The sequence below is a fragment of the Pongo abelii genome, chromosome 1, assembly GCF_028885655.2.
Source record: "Pongo abelii isolate AG06213 chromosome 1, NHGRI_mPonAbe1-v2.0_pri, whole genome shotgun sequence".
In the NCBI taxonomy this organism is placed as follows: domain Eukaryota; kingdom Metazoa; phylum Chordata; class Mammalia; order Primates; family Hominidae; genus Pongo; species Pongo abelii.
In genome coordinates, this window is record NC_071985.2 from 41,799,269 (window position 1) to 41,816,626 (window position 17,358).

A 17,358-nucleotide genomic window follows, 5' to 3' on the forward strand; every position below is an offset into this window, starting at 1 on the left:
AAGCTCTGAGTTCCAAGAACCTGCTGGTTAATAGTTATTTGGCCCATTCTGATTCTTTGTATGTATCTCCTTCATCCAACTTAAGAATTGCCCATTATCTGGTGTTTGGGACCTTGGCCTGATAGCTTTCCATTTCATTATGACAGTACTTAAATATTCTCTCTTGTTGAATTATTTATTTAAGTCCTTTGACCATTTATTTATTGTTAAAGTGCACAGTCTCTACAGATAAGTAGATGGTATGGCTGAACCCAGGCTACCCCATTCTGTGGTCTTGTGCAAGTTACCTAAACCCTCTGTGTCTCAGTTTCTACACCTATAAAATGAGATAATAAGAATACTATCCTCCTCATAGGTTGTTGTGTAATTAAATTAGAAGCTATCTTGTGTGTGTGTGTGTGTGTGTGTGTGTGTATGTGTGTGTGTGTGTGTGTTTTGTTTTGTTTTTGTTTTTGTTTTGTTTTTTTGAGACAGCATCTTGCCTGTTGTGCAGGCTGGAGTGCAGTGTTGTGATCTCAGCTCACTGCAGCCTCGACCTCCCAGGCTCGGGATTCTCCCACCTGAGCCTCCCAAGAAGCTGTGACTACAGGCATGCGCTACCATGCCCAGCTAATTTTTTTATTTTTTGTAGAGACAGAGTTTCGCTATACTGCCCAGGTTGCTCTTGAACTCTTGGGCTCAAGTGATCTTCTCACTTTGGCCTCCCAAAGTGCTGGTATTACAGACATAAGCCACCATGTCCAGCCTATCTATCTTTTAACAGTGGTACTAAGTATTCATTATATATTAACTTTTAAAACTAGTACCACAACCACCACTACTGCTACCTGTAAGATAACACTATTAACCCTTTGCTGTATTTTCCATATATTTCTCATCTATCTACTGTGTTATTTATTTTTCAACATACAGAAATTCTAAGTCAAATTAGCCAACAGGTCAAAAAAGCACCAGGCACACGCCTGTAATCCCACCACTTTGGAAGGTCGAAGCAGGTGGATTACCTGAGGTCAGGAGTTAGAGACCAGCCTGGCCAACATTGTGAATCCCCGTCTCTACTACAAAATACAAAAATTAGCCAGGTGTGATGGTGGGCGCCTGTAATCCTAGCTACTTGGGAAACTGAGGCAGGAGAATTGCTTGAACCCAGGAGGTGGGGGTTGCATTGAGCCAAGTTTGTGCCATTGCACTCCAGCCTGGGAGACAGTGCAAGACTCCATCTCAAAAAAACACATTAAAAAGTCAACACCTTTTATAATTCAATGCTCTTCTGTCCTTACTGGAGGATGGAGCTTGTGTGGGCAGTCACAGCCACAAATGCATCTACGGTTGTCAGGTACTGTCGTTTAAAGCCAGACTAATATATCAAAGGAATGAGCTATGAAGGCTAAGAGTACAGTCTTAAACTCTGCTTCTCCAGGGCCTCCTGAGTTCCCTTTGTTAATGGTGAGGTGAAGGGCCAACTAAATATAGTCAGAGGCTTGAACAAACCCTTGGAAACAATATAAAAAGTATAAATCCCTACATCTGAATTTCTTAAATTACTTTTATAGCGTTATCAGTTCTGAAGTAAATTACATCATGATGTACTTTTTGCGCAGCACATCTATCTATCCAGGATAAAAACAACTCGTAGTAGAGGTGGAATAAAAGAGTATTTTTAAAGCATTTGTTTTCAGTACTTTGAAAATATTCTTTACAAAATCTGGACCTCACCAATTCTCTTCACTGTCCACTCTCTTCTCTACTTACCATCCCACCCTCCTCACCCCAACGGCCATCAGAATACCAACAATTGAGACACAGTGTGCCTACTAGAACCCATTTGTCATTTACTTGGGAGGTAGTTCTGTCTCTGACAGTTATAGCAAAGCCATTTTCACAAGCAAAAATGACTGTCACTATAGAAATATGGAGGTTCTCACCTACATATTCTGAACCCATTTAGGATATGTGGAAACAGATACTAACCAGCAGGAACAGAAAGTTCACAGCGAGGGGCAGGGCTGCTCCAAACCCCATTCCCTTGAGGATCACTTGTGCAGCGGATGGTGCTCTCCCCAATGAGGTTGAAGGTCATCCCTCTGTCTGGGTGGGGGTCACATGTGTAAGATATTACTTTTCCATAGGGAATATCTCCAAGGGGAGTTCTTGTGTGTCTCCCATTAAGGATAGCTGGAGGATTTGGACAAAAGATTTCTAGAAAGAAAACAAGAGCTTTAAGTTCTATTAGAGTTTCACTTAAGATGACTGAAATATTAGTGACCTGTGACTGTGCTATGAATGTAATTTTTTTTCTTTTAGAAAGACTATAACTAAGGTGGATGGAATTTAAATCTGTAAGGCTTTTGTTGAGAGGCAACTAACTGATGTGAGACCTAAATTACAGTTTATTGCAAAAGCCCAAAGACAGTGTTTTTGGACCATCCAGGTAGCTACGTTCATAATGAATTTGGAAAGTAATTTTTTTTTATTTTTTTACAAACACCCATTTGGTTGTCTACTTTAAATCAGGCATAGTAAGATTCCTGGGTTGACAATGAGGTTCAAGACAGACAAAATTTTGGCCATCAGAGACCATAAGTTCCAAGGAAATCCATGAACTTTAATAATCATGAACTATCATCTTTAGCAATGTAAATGTTTCTTGGTGATTCAAGACCATTATCATCAGTACCAATACCAAATTTCCAATGGTATCACCAGACTACATTGGTAAGGCTCTTTTTACCCAGATTAATTGGTGCCGAAGAGCCTTTTTTTCTTTCTTCCAAATTATTAGCCATCATTTCTTCCTTCTTTTAGTCTGTTTAGAACAGTTCCTTCCCTAAAAGCACTGATGCTTCTAATTTGATATGAATTTAGGAAGAGATGCCCAAGTTTATCAGAATTATGTGTATATAAAAGACTTAGTACATCAAACAATGATTGACTTCCATGCTTGAATTTTACTTGTTTGTGTTTTTCCTAAGTTTATTTATATATTTATTTTCAGCTCCATGTGTCTCTGTAAGGTTGAGTTTGTTGGATACTTGAGTTTCCTCAGGTATTGAATGTTCTTCACCATAATACTCACCATTAAATATCCAAATTGATTTCTGTAAGTTATTTTAACACAATGCAAATTAAAGTAAACATTTTCCAATAAGAAAAAAAGGTTTAAAAAATTAATGCCTTGCTTTAATAGACAGAATAGGGTAAATCAGTAATGTCTTGGTATGTCAAACATGTACTTTTATCTAAGAGTTTCTGAATTCTTTCTGAATTTTGGTATATTTTATTTAAGTGGATGGTTTGGAAACTTAGGACACCTCATCCTTTCAGACACTGATTCATCATCCCAGCTCCTTCCACCATGCTAATTTATCATATAACTCTTTTATTTTCTCCATAACATCCCTATTTCACTACCATTTTATATATTATAATTTTTAGAATTTTGTTTACTTATTGTATTGTTTTTAGTCTTCTTCCCAACAAGAAAATATACTCCAGGAAAGTAGGGAGGTGACTTCACTATTCTTTTACTCTTCATTGCTTTTTCTACACATGGAAAGTCCTAGCACTTGGGAAGCCCTATGTCATTAAATACTGCAGGCTAAAAAACAAGCTGACTAAATTGTTTGTGATATGTGAGGGGATAAAAGAACATAAAAATTTGGCTGGGCATGGTGGCTCACACTTGTAATCCTAACACTTTTGGAGGCCAAGGTGGGAGGATAGCTTGAGCCCAGGAGTTTGAGACCAGCCTGGGCAATATGGCAAAACTCCATCTCTACAAAAAATAAAAAATTAGCCAGATGTGGTGGCATGCACCTGTAGTCCCAACTACTGGGAGGCTGAAGTGGGAGGGTCACTAGAGCCCAGGCCATTGAAACTGCAGTGAGCTGTGATTGCACCACTGCATTCTGTCCTGGGTAACTGTCTCAAAAAAGAAAAAAACATTTAAGAAAGATTACTCCTTATAAGAAAACTAAAAATAAATGACTAACTAAAACGTGCTGCACCTTTATGTCGTCTAGTTTCTTGCCACACATTCCCCACAAAATTAAACACTGTCATTAAACTAAGTGATTTACAGATTAGTAACAAATGTCAGAGAAGTCCTACAAGACCCTTCTTGAAATTCTTCCAACAAAGAAGTATTTTTATCAGTAATTTTGCTAAGTAAAGATCCAGACAACAAGTGATTCCATGCAGTAAAACACACTGGAAAACAAAAATAAGGAGAGCTATCCAAACTACATAGTTCTTTCTACTCACGTTCACACACTGGAACACTGCTATTCCAAAGGGCTTTCATTCCAGCCAAGACACAATGACTAGCAGACCTGCCTTTTAATCGGAACCTAAAGTAAAAAAAAAGTGGTAGCAAATGTGTGGGCAATTCCCATCTCTCCCTTGATTTCTTCACTAATAGATGCTCAGCTTTCTCACTACCATTTCCTCCTTGACTACCATTTGGGTTTTAGGTTCAGGTCTAGCTAAAAGTCTTAGTTCATTAGGGATCTGAATTCTTCAGTAGCTGACAGAAACTCAAAGGCCAATTTATTCTAAAGAACCATGGTACCCTGTGACTGGCAAAGCAATCAGAGCTGAAGTGCCATATAAACTTCATAGTCTAGCATCACCTACAGAAGGCATGAACACAGAACCAGACTTCTCCATGGGCACAAGAGCTATAACCTTCAGGTGTAATCTTTCACTGATGGCTCTCTGACATCCCACTTATTCTCATTAGTGGGTCATGAGGCAGAACAGCTCTTGATTTGGTAAGCAAAGCCAGGAATATCTGTTCTTCTTGCTACTCCAAATGTAACGGGCCAGAAACAGGCTCACAGAAGCATGCTGAACCACATGCTCTAAGAAAAAAAGAAGGGTCGGGGGAGGAGTCTTTGCCACCCTGAAATGCCCAACTTACTATTGAGTACTGCTTCCCTTCTGAAATCTAAAATCGTTCTGAAATTGGAAATCATTATTAGGTGGTGGACTTTGTAAATGCCAAAGAATCCTTGGAAATTATTAAAAATAACTCCTTAATTGCTCAATCTAGTTATCCCCCCAGACTCATACTGTACCACCAAGAATAATGGATACACATAAACAACTAATAATACCACTTGACAGTTGTAGAAGCAGGAGGCAGACAAATCATAGGCAGATGGGGCGGATCCCGGTGAAACCCGACCTTCAAGCTGAAGACAGTTTAAAGCCTAGCTACAAGTTCCAAGTAAATCCATGGACTGGCTTGAGAACCTCTCTTCCCATTGGTTGTGCTTTCCTCTGATTGATCCCCACTCTTCATCTATTTCACATATACCTGCTCTTCCCTAATTGGTTTTTTGCATTGTTGTGCCCAACTTTGAGTGGTGGCTTTGTTTTAGCCTTTTTTGCATATTCACCAACCAATTCACACACACTTCCAATTCTTGAGTCCATAAAAGCTCCAGAACCAGCCACACTGAGAGAATGACCCCCTGACTTCATCTGGGGTCCACCCTTGTGTCTCTTCTCCGCTGAGAAGCTGTTTCGTCACTCAATAAAACTCTTCTCCACCCTCCTAACCCTTCTATTGTCAGCATAAGCTTGTTCTTCTTGGATGTAGGACAAGAACTCAGGACCCACCAAATGCAGGTAGGAAGAAGGCTGTAATACAGTGGCTCTTTGCCGTCTCCTAGGGGAGGGCAATTATTCCATGCAACAGGAAGCACCAGCAGGTCCAGTCAGCCCTGGAGATGCAGGCCAAGTCAGCCTTGGAAATGCAGGCCTGAGCGGGGCGATGGAACTGACAGAGTTGTTAACACACCGCCATCTGTTGGGCTGCAGGCATTATCAAATGCTAAGAGCTATTAGCATGCTGTTACACCCCCTCTGGGCTTCGGGGTCATGGGGACCCCTGTTTGGGCACCAACACTTTCCCTTCAGTGTGACACGCCTGGTCCAGCCGCAAGCCTTGCACGGAGCCCGCTCCTGTGCCAGTGCTTGGCACAGCCAGCGGGAACCCACACTTGCTCACTCATACACCCCCTCCCAGAGACTGAGCATGTAGTCGCAGCAGCCACGGGATCTGCATCAGAGCACAAGCCTGGCACGGCCTGGGTGGGCCAAGTAGATGAGGTGTCTCCTGCGTTGATCCTGGGTAGAGCAAGGCCTGGGCAGGGGTGTTTCTGGCCAGAGGTCACCAGCTGGCAAAGTGGCTGAGAAAAATCTTGTGTCAAAACAATTACACTGGCCATTCTTGACATGAAGATATGTAATTGGGTTAACACATAGTTATCCATACACTTACAGATTCCACTATTGATTGGTTTTAAGTTTCCTAAAACAAACTTTGCCTTATTATGAGGCAAACAATTTTCATCTCATTCATCTTTTTTTTCTAGCATACATTTTATAAAATTATGTTCTTTTGCCTCCAAATAAATATGTACCCATTCATTTCAAGTTCCAACTGTGTACCCAAGATCAGTGACTGTATTTAGGTTTGTATCTGACATTGAGTTGTATGTGCCATTTTTTCATTGTCTTCTGAAGGTGGTGCCACTTAGTCCCTACCCTTATTTCAAAACTACCCTTCCATAAATTAATCTCTCTGGGTACTTCTTATCTACTAGGTCAGCTCCTTATTTGGATTAACCCCTGATCTCAAGAGAGTGATTCTCCACACTGAGTCCTTGGTCTCAACGCTGGGTCACACTCACCCTTCATCGCAAACAAAGGACACCTTTGCCCCAAGCTGGAGATTAAGTGGAAACAGCACACGGCCATGAGGGAGTTGGCCCAGGATGTCATCACAGGATTTCACTAGAAGAAAAAATAAAACAACAGGAGTAAGACCTCCATGTGAGGGGGAAAGAGAGCAATCTGGAAGCCAGAGAGTTGAGGCGCCTGCACATCTGGGGGCTTCAGGGCTCCAGTCTCCCTGGGGCATGCAGTGCAAAGACGCAGCCCCTCTGAGGTCATAGCAGGGCTCACAGCTGTAGAACACTTCCTGCCCAGGTGAAAAGTTGTCCTGATGGCTTAGGGTATGCTCACCATGCAGGATTTCTGGAGGTGGCTGACACACTGTGGAAAGGACAGTTCCAGAGTACTTGTTAGTTATGGGGGAATTTCTTGTGCTATATCCTATGCCTGCTGAAGGCCTCATAGTTAGTAAAAGGTAGAGAAATAGAACCCAATTCTCCCTAGCACATGGCCCCAAATTCACCTGTAAATCTACAGGGCATGAAGTATTTTCTCCTAGCTCTGGATATCCAATGTGGAGTTATTAGTATTGGTGGATTCTCCATCTACATATTTCCTAGGGAGGTAATCCCAATTTGTACCATTGTTATTCAGGTAATGAGACTGTCACCTGAGACCAAGTCTGTTTTACAGATTTCCCCCAATTTCTCTGATTGCACACCAATGACTAAAGTACAGTCATACTGTTTTGGGACAGGCATGCCCCTAAATTGGGGCTTACTCTGGAAGGGTTCTTGCCTCACCCAGGACAGAATTCACAGATGAGCCAGTGGTGCTAGACAGCAATCTTTTAGAAAGGTACTGCCCCTTGCAGAGCAGGGCTAACTCACAGGCAGTGTGCCCAGAGTCAGCAACATATGGGCTCCTGGCAGGCAACTGTATTTATACTCCTGTAAACCCACTTCAATTACATGTAAATTATTTTTGTTTCTTGTTTTTTGTGTGTTTTTTTTGTTTTGTTTTGTTTTTTTTTTTTGAGGTGATATCTCACTCTGTCATCCAGGCTGGAGCACAGTCGTGTGTTCTTAGCTCACTGCAACCTCCGTGTCCCAGGTTCAAGTGATTCTCCTGCCTCAGCCTCATGAGATTTCAGGCGTGAGCCACCTCACCCAGATAATTTTTGTATTTTTAGTAAAGACAGGGTTTCACCATGTTGGCCAGGCTGGTCTCGAACTCCTGACCTCAGGTGATCTGCCCATCTTGGCCTCCCAAAGTGCTGGGATTACAGGCATGGGCCACCATGCCCAGCCAATTACAGGTAAGTTAAGGGGCATATCCATGCAAATTGAGGGGCGTGTTATTTAGAACTTTCCTGGAAAGGGGTGGTAACTTCCAGGTCGTTGCCATGGCATTTGTAAACTGTCATGGTGCTGATGGGAATATGAGGGCAGCTAGTGATTGCTTTCATCGCCATCTGCCTGTTGCTGCTGTTTTTTCACTTCATCCTGTCTAGGCCAGATTCTGTTTTGGTTAGCAGGATTCTGACCAGAACACAAGCCCTGCCCATCTCCTACCTTAATACATCCGTCTTTATATCCCTTTATCTGTTTGTCTTCCCAGCTCAGTGGTTGCACAAGGCTAACATGGGTTGGTGGAAGAATTGTAAGCTCTTTCTCTGTCCCTATGTATCAGCCATAACACCTCCCACTCCGCTGCTAAGCCAGCTATTGTGGCATCAGTAGACAAGATGAGCCATCAAAAACACAAGCCCTTAAATAAGCCAGTGTTGTTATAAATAATAAATGAGATAATGTATATAAAGTGCTTAGGGCACAGCTGACCATAAAGTCCATATAATTTTTCAATATAATTGAGAGAGATTACAGCTGGTACTTTGCCCTGAGAATTGATTAATAGATGAGTCCAAAATGCCATTTTTCTTGGCTAATTAAGGTCTTGCTTTTCAAAATGAAGACACATATGCATGGGTGCATGCACACCCCAGATTCTTAATTTCATGCTTCTTCCCCCAAAACTTACTTTCCCACCCTCCTCACCATACATCCCTCCCCCTGAACAAATACTCATTTCCTGATCCAACAGCAATGCATGTCACTGGCAGGGCCCTTCTAGGCCTCAGTCAGACTCACCCCTGGAGCAGCTTGGTAGCTCCGGCTCCCATTTGTTCAGGGCCCGGCACTTCACACGGGGGAGTCCTTTCATGACAAAGCCAGGCTGACACCTAAACTCCACAACTTCATGTAAGGAAAATAAGCTTCTGTTGTCAGATACCAATATTCCATTTTCCACATTTGGAGGCATGCATTTGTTAGGTATAATGCACTGAGGGGCTGGGCCACTCCAGACGCCCACTTGATCATCTTTGCTGGTGCAGTATATGGAGGGCTCACCCATGAGCTCAAACACCTTTCTCCCTCTGCTTCCAAGATTGCAGCGGTAGGTCACCACTGATCCATAGTGAAAATACTCTCTGTCGGTGCTAATGAAATCTCCATTAGTGATGTTGGGGGGTAGCCCACAAGGAATTCCTGGGAAAAGAGACAGCAAGTTAACCAAAACAAAACCTTGGAACAGAGTCTTGCTCTGTCACCCAGGCTGGAGTGCAGTGGCACGATCATGGCTCACTGCAATCTCAACTTCCGAGGTCAAGCAGTCCTCCCCACTCAACCTCCCAAGTAGCTGGGATTACAGGCATGCACCACCGTGTCTGGTTTATTTTTGTATTTTTAGTAGAGTTGGGGTTTGGTCATGTTGGCTATGCTGGTCTTGAACTCCTGGCCTCAAGCAATCCACCTGCCTCTGCCTTCCAAATGCTGAGATTACAGGCGTGAGCCATCGTGCCCGGCATGGTTTCTTAAAATTATACTTTATTGTAAATTATGCTAATAGCTTTTTTGAAATCCCAAATTACCGGAAGTAAATATTCACAATATCATTCTCATCTAATATTTACTAATGTACAGATATATTCTTACAATTTTATAATATTGTGAGTTCTGCTCTTCGTAGTTAACATTACTTTGCTAAATGTGTCCATATATTATTATAGTGCATTTTTTTTTCCTTTTTTTTTTTTTTTGAGACAGAGTCTCTGTTGCCCAGGTTGGAGTGCAGTGGCATGATCTTGGCTCACTGCAACCTCCCTTTCCTGGCCTCAAATGATTCTTCTGCTGCAGCCTCCCAAGTAGCTGGTATTACAGACATGCACTACAACGCTCAGCTAACTTCTGTATTTCTAGTAGAGATGGGGTAGCACCATGTTGGCCAGGCTGGTCTCGAACTCCTGACCTCAAGTGATCCACCTACCTTGGGCCTCCCAATGTACTGGAATTATAGGTGTGAGCCACTGTGCCTGGCCTATAGTACACATTTATATTTCTCCTGCTAAATGAGAATTTAACTATGTTATCTCACCATTATTAATTTAGTTCTGTCTATATAGAAGGCATGTGTCTTTATTCTATTGGATATTAATATAATAAAGCATACAGCATAGCATTTTTTTTTGAGACAAGGTCTTGCTCTGCTGCCCGGGCTAGAGTGCAGTGGCACGATCATGGCTCATTGCAGCCTCGACCTCTCTGGCTCAAGCAATCCTCCCACCTCTCAGTCTCCTGAGTAGTTGGGACTACAGGAGTGTGCCAGTATGCCCATTTAATTTTTGTATTTTTTGTAGAGACAGGGTTTCACCATGTTGTACAGGCTGGTCTCGACCTCCTGGGCTCAAGCCATCTGCTCACCTAGGCCTCCCAAAGTGCTGGAATTACAGGTGTGAGCCACCACACCTGGCCCAGTATAACATCTTTATTAAATAATAAAAAAAGCTCTGGCAGAACTAATAAAGACAAAGCAAGCACAAATATACAATATTACATATAATAAACACAATACTTACAGATTAAGAAGTAATACAAATAACTGGATACTGATCTACAGCCATACCACCCCGAATGCACCCAATCTCATCTGATCTTGGAAGAACTGAATACTGTGTCCTACTCTACTGTAGGGCAGTGCCCAGCCAGTATATTGGCCTTCTACAAAGTTTGTTCCCACTTATTCTCCCACCAGGTGGGTTTGAAATTGCTGATTTCCTCACACCATCACTAAACCCAGGATTATACACATTTTATATTCCTTGTTAGCTTGCAATTGCTCATTCCTCTTTGCTCCCCAAAATGTAGAAAGCTCATCTTTCAAACAACTCACAGGGAAGATGGCATGATCCTGTTTAGACAAAGAATAAGAAGGAAGAAAGAGCTGCATGGCTTGAATATCTGATGTGATACTAAGAGCTTGCAGAGAGGATATAGGGTTTCTTTTTTTTTTTGAGACGGAGTCTTGCTCTGTCGCCCAGGCTGGAGTGCAGTGGCGCGATCTCGGCTCACTGCAAGCTCCGCCTCCCGGGTTCACGCCATTCTCCTGCCTCAGCCTCCCGAGTAGCTGGGACTACAGGCGCCCGCCACCATGCCCGGCTAATTTTTTTTTTTGTATTTTTAGTAGAGACGGGGTTTCATTGTGTTAGCCAGGATGGTCTCAATCTCCTGACCTCGTGATCCGCCCGCCTCAGCCTCCCAAAGTGCTGGGATTACAGGCGTGAGCCACCGCGCCCGGCCAGATATAGGGTTTCTTTCACTGACTTTGTATTTGTTGACTTCACTAAAGAAAATGCTCTTCAAACTGGGAGGTGTTCACCCAACAGAGGATGAAATTGGGGGCTATTTAAATGAGCTAAAGACTAGTTTAAAATAAATTACACCTTGAGATAAGAAAAAAAGCATTTCTAGGTGAAGGTGAAAGTTTGGAATGCTGTGAGCCATTTTAAGGATATGACTAGATTCTTCAAATATCAGAAGGATACCATTTGCAAGAGGGATGAGATTCATTCTTTGTAATTCTAGGAGGACAACTCTAGGATTAAATGGTGGGGTGAATGGGGAAAGAGATTTCAACTCACGTTGACAAATTGGCGGCTTCGAGCTCCAAAGGGCAGTATTGCCTGAGATGATACATTCAGCAGATGAGTGACCAATGAGTCGGTGCCTAAACGCAAAAAACGGAAAATAATTGTGCTGTACATACCTCATCAACTTCCTGACAGCATGCATATGTGGCAAACCAGAGGGATTACAATATAGGAGTCTAAGGCCTATCCTAAACTTTACCTATTGTTTCCAGCTTTTCTACTTCTTTTTCTGCTCTCACTATTGAAAAGAGATATTTCTGCTCTAACTTCTCCTGGTCCACTTTACTTCTTAATATCTTGGCTTCATTGTGGACTGTACCTGGCACCAAAATAAAACAATTATTTTGTAGACCTGTTTGACAATTTCTTTAAGTTCTGTCTTTTCTCATATTATTTCTGCCACTTTTTGTTTGCGTATTCCCTTAATGTGTGTGTGTGTGTGTGTGTCTGTGTGTGTGTGTGTGTGTGTAATAGTATGCCATTTAACTTGAGGCATGTTTTTATAAATACAAGATTTGTTGCTTTTGATCCTGTCTAGTAGACTTGGTTTTTTGACAAGAAGATTAAACCAAATGGATTGAAATAAATTATATATTTGATTTGCTTTGTTTGTTTGTTTGTTTTTTTAGATGGAATCTGGCTCTGTCGCTCAGGCTGGAGTGCAATGGTGCAATATCTGCTCACTGCAACCTCTGCCTCCCGAGTTCAAGCAATTCTCCTGACTCATCCTCCTGAGTGGCTGGGATTACAGGCATGCGCCAACATGCCCAGCTAATTTTTGTATTTTTAGTAGAGATGGGGTTTCATCATGTTGGCCAGACTGGTCTTGAACTCCTGATCTGAGGTGACCCTCCCACCTCGGCCTCCCAAAGTGCTGGGGCTACAGGCATGAGGCACTGTGCTCGGCCTTGTCATCATTCTTTCACTACCTTTTTCATGATTTCACGATGTCCCATGATGAGGATGAGGAGAAAGCAATGAATAAAATGACCTGACCCAAACATGAGGGGGCTTATTTCCGATGACAGAGACAAATGCATTCCTTGCTATTCTTTTTCCTTCCCTTCCCTTACTATATGGAACAGATAGATTCAGCTGTTTTAGTTATTCTAATAATTTGGAAATTAATATTTTTTCCAATTAGGAATTTAATTTTATATATGTGCATGTATATTGTAGATATATACACTTGATACATATATTTAAACCTATTTTCTCAAATTCTGTATAGTCAGTCTACTCATCTTTTCTGTAAGTCTAGCCTACCTTTTCCTGCTTTCTCACATTTTCAACTTCTATTGATATATTCTGTGACTTCACAGAGATTATTACCAAATTATGATTACATTGCCAGTTTTTGTGTTTATGGTTTTTTGTTGTTGTTGTTTGTTTTTACCACTTTTCTATCTCATTGAGATTTCTTTTGGAATTCATCATTCTCCTTTTTAAAAATTTGCTGATGAATTGCCTGGGAAACATACTTAAATGGTACAATTTTTGTGTCTTTGCTTATTCTTTAATGTGTACCTGGAGCTTCTAGGTGTGAATATTAGCTTGGCTCAATAGAAATTCTACAAGTTAGTGTTGTGTAGAATCAATGTGGTGCCAGTAAACTCATTTCTTTTGCGGGTATTACATTTTCATGTTTTATTTCTGGAATCTGAGTTTTTTTCTCTATCCCTGAAACACAGAAATTTCCCTAGTGATGGCTAGGTATGCGCTTATTTGCTTACCCTTCTGGAATTTTTTTTGTACATATTTTGAATCCTAACACTGTCTTACATATGTCTTCTCTTTTTCTTTTTTTTAGACAAGGTCTCATTCTGTCATCCAGGCTGGAGTGCAGGGGTGCCATCACAACTCACTGAAGCCTCAGCCTCTCGGGCTGAGGTGATCCTCTCACCTCAGTCTCCTGTATAGCTGTGACTACAGGCACACATCACCACGCCCAGCTAATTTTTATACTTTTTTGTAGAGATGGGGTTTTGCCTTATTGCCCAGGCTGGTCTCGAGGTCCTGGGGTCACATGATCGTCTTGCTTCGGCCTCTCAGTGTTGGGATTACAGGTGTGAGCCACTGTGCCCACCTGTCTTCTCCTTTTCATCTTTTCCCACTGCATTCAGGGAAAATTTGGTTAACTCTTCTTACTCTTTGCTTTAATTTTCTGCAATATTCAGTGTTTTATATATACACACACACATACATATATATGACACATATATGAAATGAAATATATAAACACACTGACTACATATATTCATTCATGTGCAAACTTCATGGCTAGTTTCACAGAATTATTTGTACAACTGAATCTTGTTAAAAATATGAAAAAGAGAGTGTTCTGAAAGTTCTCCTGGTTTCCTGGCAGTAAATCTCTTTTGTAAAATGTCTCCTGATTTTTAAAAATTGGTCTCTTTTACATGTATTTCCGGTTTTTTGTCATAAGCTCAATGGTTTTCTGCCTCATGCCGCAGAGAGGTTCACACTTATTCCGCAATGCAAGATGAGAAAGGAACAGTTAGAAAATTTATCAATTGTATTTTTAAAAATGCTCAAAAAAGAAAAGAGGACTTTGGATTTATTCCAATTTTATTTTGTCAGATTCTAGGTGCTATGGTCTCTGAAGCCTAGGCTGGCAAATATGCTGGACACCACAAGCTTCCTTTCTGTGTTTGTTGCGGTGGCACAAACGTAGCCCCTACTCACTACCTGGCTTAGCTGTTCCCGTGAAGAGAGAGATTGAGGCAGAGCCTCCACTGTGTGCTGAGCAAGGGTGAGCACCAACAGCTGGACCGTGCGCTGTGAGCACCTGACGCTTAACATTTTCAAAGGGGCTCTGTTATAGGTTGAATTGTGTCTCCCCCAAATATGTTGAAGTCTTAACCCCCAGTCCCTGTGGATGTGATCTTATTTGGAAATACAATCTTTGCAGATGCAATCCAGTTAAGATGAGGTCATTAAGGTAGGCCCTAATCCAATATGCCTGGTGTCCTTATAAAAAGAGAAAACTTTGGACACAGACATGAACAGAGAGGAGAACAGCATATGAGGACACAGACCCAGAGGGAAGATGGCCATCTGAGGACAGCAACAGAAGAAACTGGAGTTCTGCTGCCACACACCAAGGAAGGCCTGGGGCTCCAGAAGCTGGAAGATGCAATGAAGGATCCTACCCTACAGGATTCAGAGGGAGCATGGCCCTCCCAACACCTTGATTTTGGACTTCCAGTCTCTAGAACGGAACTCCAAAAACTTCTGTTGTATTAAGCTACCCATTTTGTGTTACAGACATTCCTCAAAGATATTGCAGGTTCAGTTCCAGGACACCACAATAAAACAAATATCACAACAAACCAAGTCATATGAATTTTTTGATTTTTCAGTGAGTCTAAAAGTTGTGTTTGTACTATACTATAGTCTATTAATTGTGAAATAGAATTATGTCAAAAAAAGGTCATACTTTAAAAAAAGGTTTATTGATAAGAAATGCTAAAGATTATCTGACCTTCAATAAGTCATAATCTTTTTGCTGGTGGAGGGTCTTGCCTCAAAGTTGATGGCTGCTGACTGATCAGGGTGGTGGTTGCTGAAGGCTGGGTTGGCTGTGGCTATTTCTTAATATAAGACATCAATAAAATTGGCCACATTGACTCTTCCTTTCACAAAAGATTTTGCTGTAGCATGCAATGCTGTTTGATAACATTTTACCCTCTGAACTGCTTTCAAAACTGGAGTCAATCCTCCCAGATACTGCTGCTGCTTTATCAACTTAGTTTATGTAATATTCTAAATTTGTGGTCATTTTAACAATGCTCATGACATCTTCACCAGGAAGAGACTCCACCTCAAAAAAACTACTTTCTCTGCTCATCCATAAGAAGTAACTCCTCTTCTGTTCAAGTTTGATCATCTGTTCAAGTTTGATCATGATATTGTAGCAATACAGTCACATCTTTAGGCTCTGCTTCTAATTGTAGTGTTCTTGCTACTTCTATCACATCTGCAGTTATTTCCTCCGCTGAAGTCTTGAACCTCTCAAAGTCATCCATGAGGGTCGGAATCAACTTCTACCAAACTCCTGTTAATGTTGATATTTTAACCTCTTTCCATGAATCATGAATGTTCTTAACAGTATGTAGAATGATTAATTCTTTCCTGCAGTTTTCAACTTACTTTGTTTAGATCCATCAGAGGAATTACTGTCTGTGGGAACTATAGCCTTACAAAATGTATTTTTTTTCCTTTTCTTTTCTTTTTATTGAGTCAAAGTCTCACTCTATTGCCCAAGCTGGAGTGCAGTGGCACAATCTCAGCTCACTGGAACCTTCACCTCCTGGGTTCAAGTGATTCTCCTGCCTCAGCCTCCCGAGTAGTTGGGACTACAGGCATGTTCTGCCATGCTGGCTAATTTTGGTGTTTTTAATAGAGACGGGGTTTCAATATGTTGGCCAGGCTGGTCTTGAACTCCTGACCTCATGATCCACCCACCTTGGTCTCCCAATGTGCTGGGATTACACCGTGCCTGGCACAAAATATATTTCTTAAATACTAAAACTTCAAAGTCAAAATTACTCCTCAGCCATGGGCTGCAGAATGGCTGCTGTTGTCAGCAGGCAGGAAAACTACATTCATCTCCTTGTCCATCTCCATCAGAGCTCTTGCCTGATTAGATACAAAGTCAATGAGCTGTATGTAACATTTTGAAAGGAATCTGTTTTTCTGAGCACTAGATCTCAACAGTGAGCTTAAAATATTCAGTAAACCATGCTGCAAACATACCTCTGTCATCAGACTTTGTTGTTCCATTTATAGACACAGGCAAGGTACATTTAGCATAATTCTTAAGGGCCCTAGGACTTTTAGAATGGTCAGTGAGCATTGGCTTCAACTCAAACTCACCAACGGGATTAGCTCCTAAAAAGTCAGCCTATCCTTTGAAGCTTTGAACCCAGGCATTGGCTTCTCCTCTCTAGCTATGAAAGTCCAATAGATGGCTGTTTTGTCTACATGGAGAATCTCCTATTTATTTTAACATCTTCATCAATGATCTTAGTTAGGCCATCAGGACAACTTGCTGTAGCTTCTATATCAGCACTTGTTGCTTCACCTTGCACCTTTATGATATGGAGATGACTTCTTTCCTTAAACCTCAGGAACCACCCAACCTGGAGTGCAGTGGCACAATCTCGGCTCACTGCAACCTCTGCCTCCTGGGTTCAAGTTATTCTCATGCCTCAGACTCCCGAGTAGCTGGAACTACAGGCAACCCACCACAATGCCTCGTTAATTTTTGCATTTTCAGTAGGTATGAGGTTTCATCATATTTGTCAGGCTGGTCTTGAACTCCTGACCTCAGGTGATCCACCTGCCTCTGCCTCCCAAAGTGCTGGGATTACAGGCATGAGCCACCGTGCCCGGCTTCTTCCAGCTTTTTCTCTGCAGCTTCCTCACTTCTGTCAGCCTTCACAGAATTGAAGAGAGTTAGGGCCTTGCTCAGGATTAGGCTTTAGCTTAAGGAAATATGTCTAGTTTGATCTTGTATCTAGACCACTAAAATTTCTTCCATATCAGCAATAAGGCTGTTTCACCTTCTTATCATTCATGTGTTCACTGGAATAGCACTTTAAGTTTCCTTCAAGTACTTTTGCTTTGCCTTTACAACTTGCTAGCTGTTTGGCACACGAGGC

The 17,358-nt window shown here is 41.7% G+C and overlaps 1 protein-coding gene and 1 long non-coding RNA gene across 10 annotated transcripts in view; one reads left to right on the forward strand and one right to left on the reverse strand.

Moving 5' to 3' along the window:
* The window catches only part of LOC112129062 (uncharacterized), a 38,471-nt gene extending 24,207 nt beyond the window's left edge, over nt 1-14,264 (forward strand). Inside the window, exon 3 of the long non-coding RNA XR_008510197.2 lies at nt 12,301-14,264. This is a non-coding gene — a long non-coding RNA (uncharacterized LOC112129062). The remainder of the gene's footprint in view (nt 1-12,300) is intronic.
* CR1 (complement C3b/C4b receptor 1 (Knops blood group)) overlaps nt 1-17,358 on the reverse strand; it is a 203,735-nt gene that overhangs the window by 3,200 nt on the left and 183,177 nt on the right. For 6 of the 9 annotated variants that reach the window (XM_054521535.2, XM_054521512.2, XM_054521478.2 and 3 more), the window contains 5 exons: nt 11,663-11,748; nt 8,835-9,233; nt 6,702-6,804; nt 4,264-4,349; nt 1,972-2,199 (listed from right to left, as the gene is read on the reverse strand). In XM_054521535.2, coding sequence (XP_054377510.1) covers nt 1,972-2,199; nt 4,264-4,349; nt 6,702-6,804; nt 8,835-9,233; nt 11,663-11,748 — 902 coding nt within the window. Of the gene's footprint in view, nt 1-1,971; nt 2,200-4,263; nt 4,350-6,701; nt 6,805-6,888; nt 7,066-8,834; nt 9,234-11,662; nt 11,749-17,358 lie in introns of those variants that run through there. The other 3 variants (XM_054521558.2, XM_054521528.1, XM_054521496.2) reach the window with 3 other exon arrangements.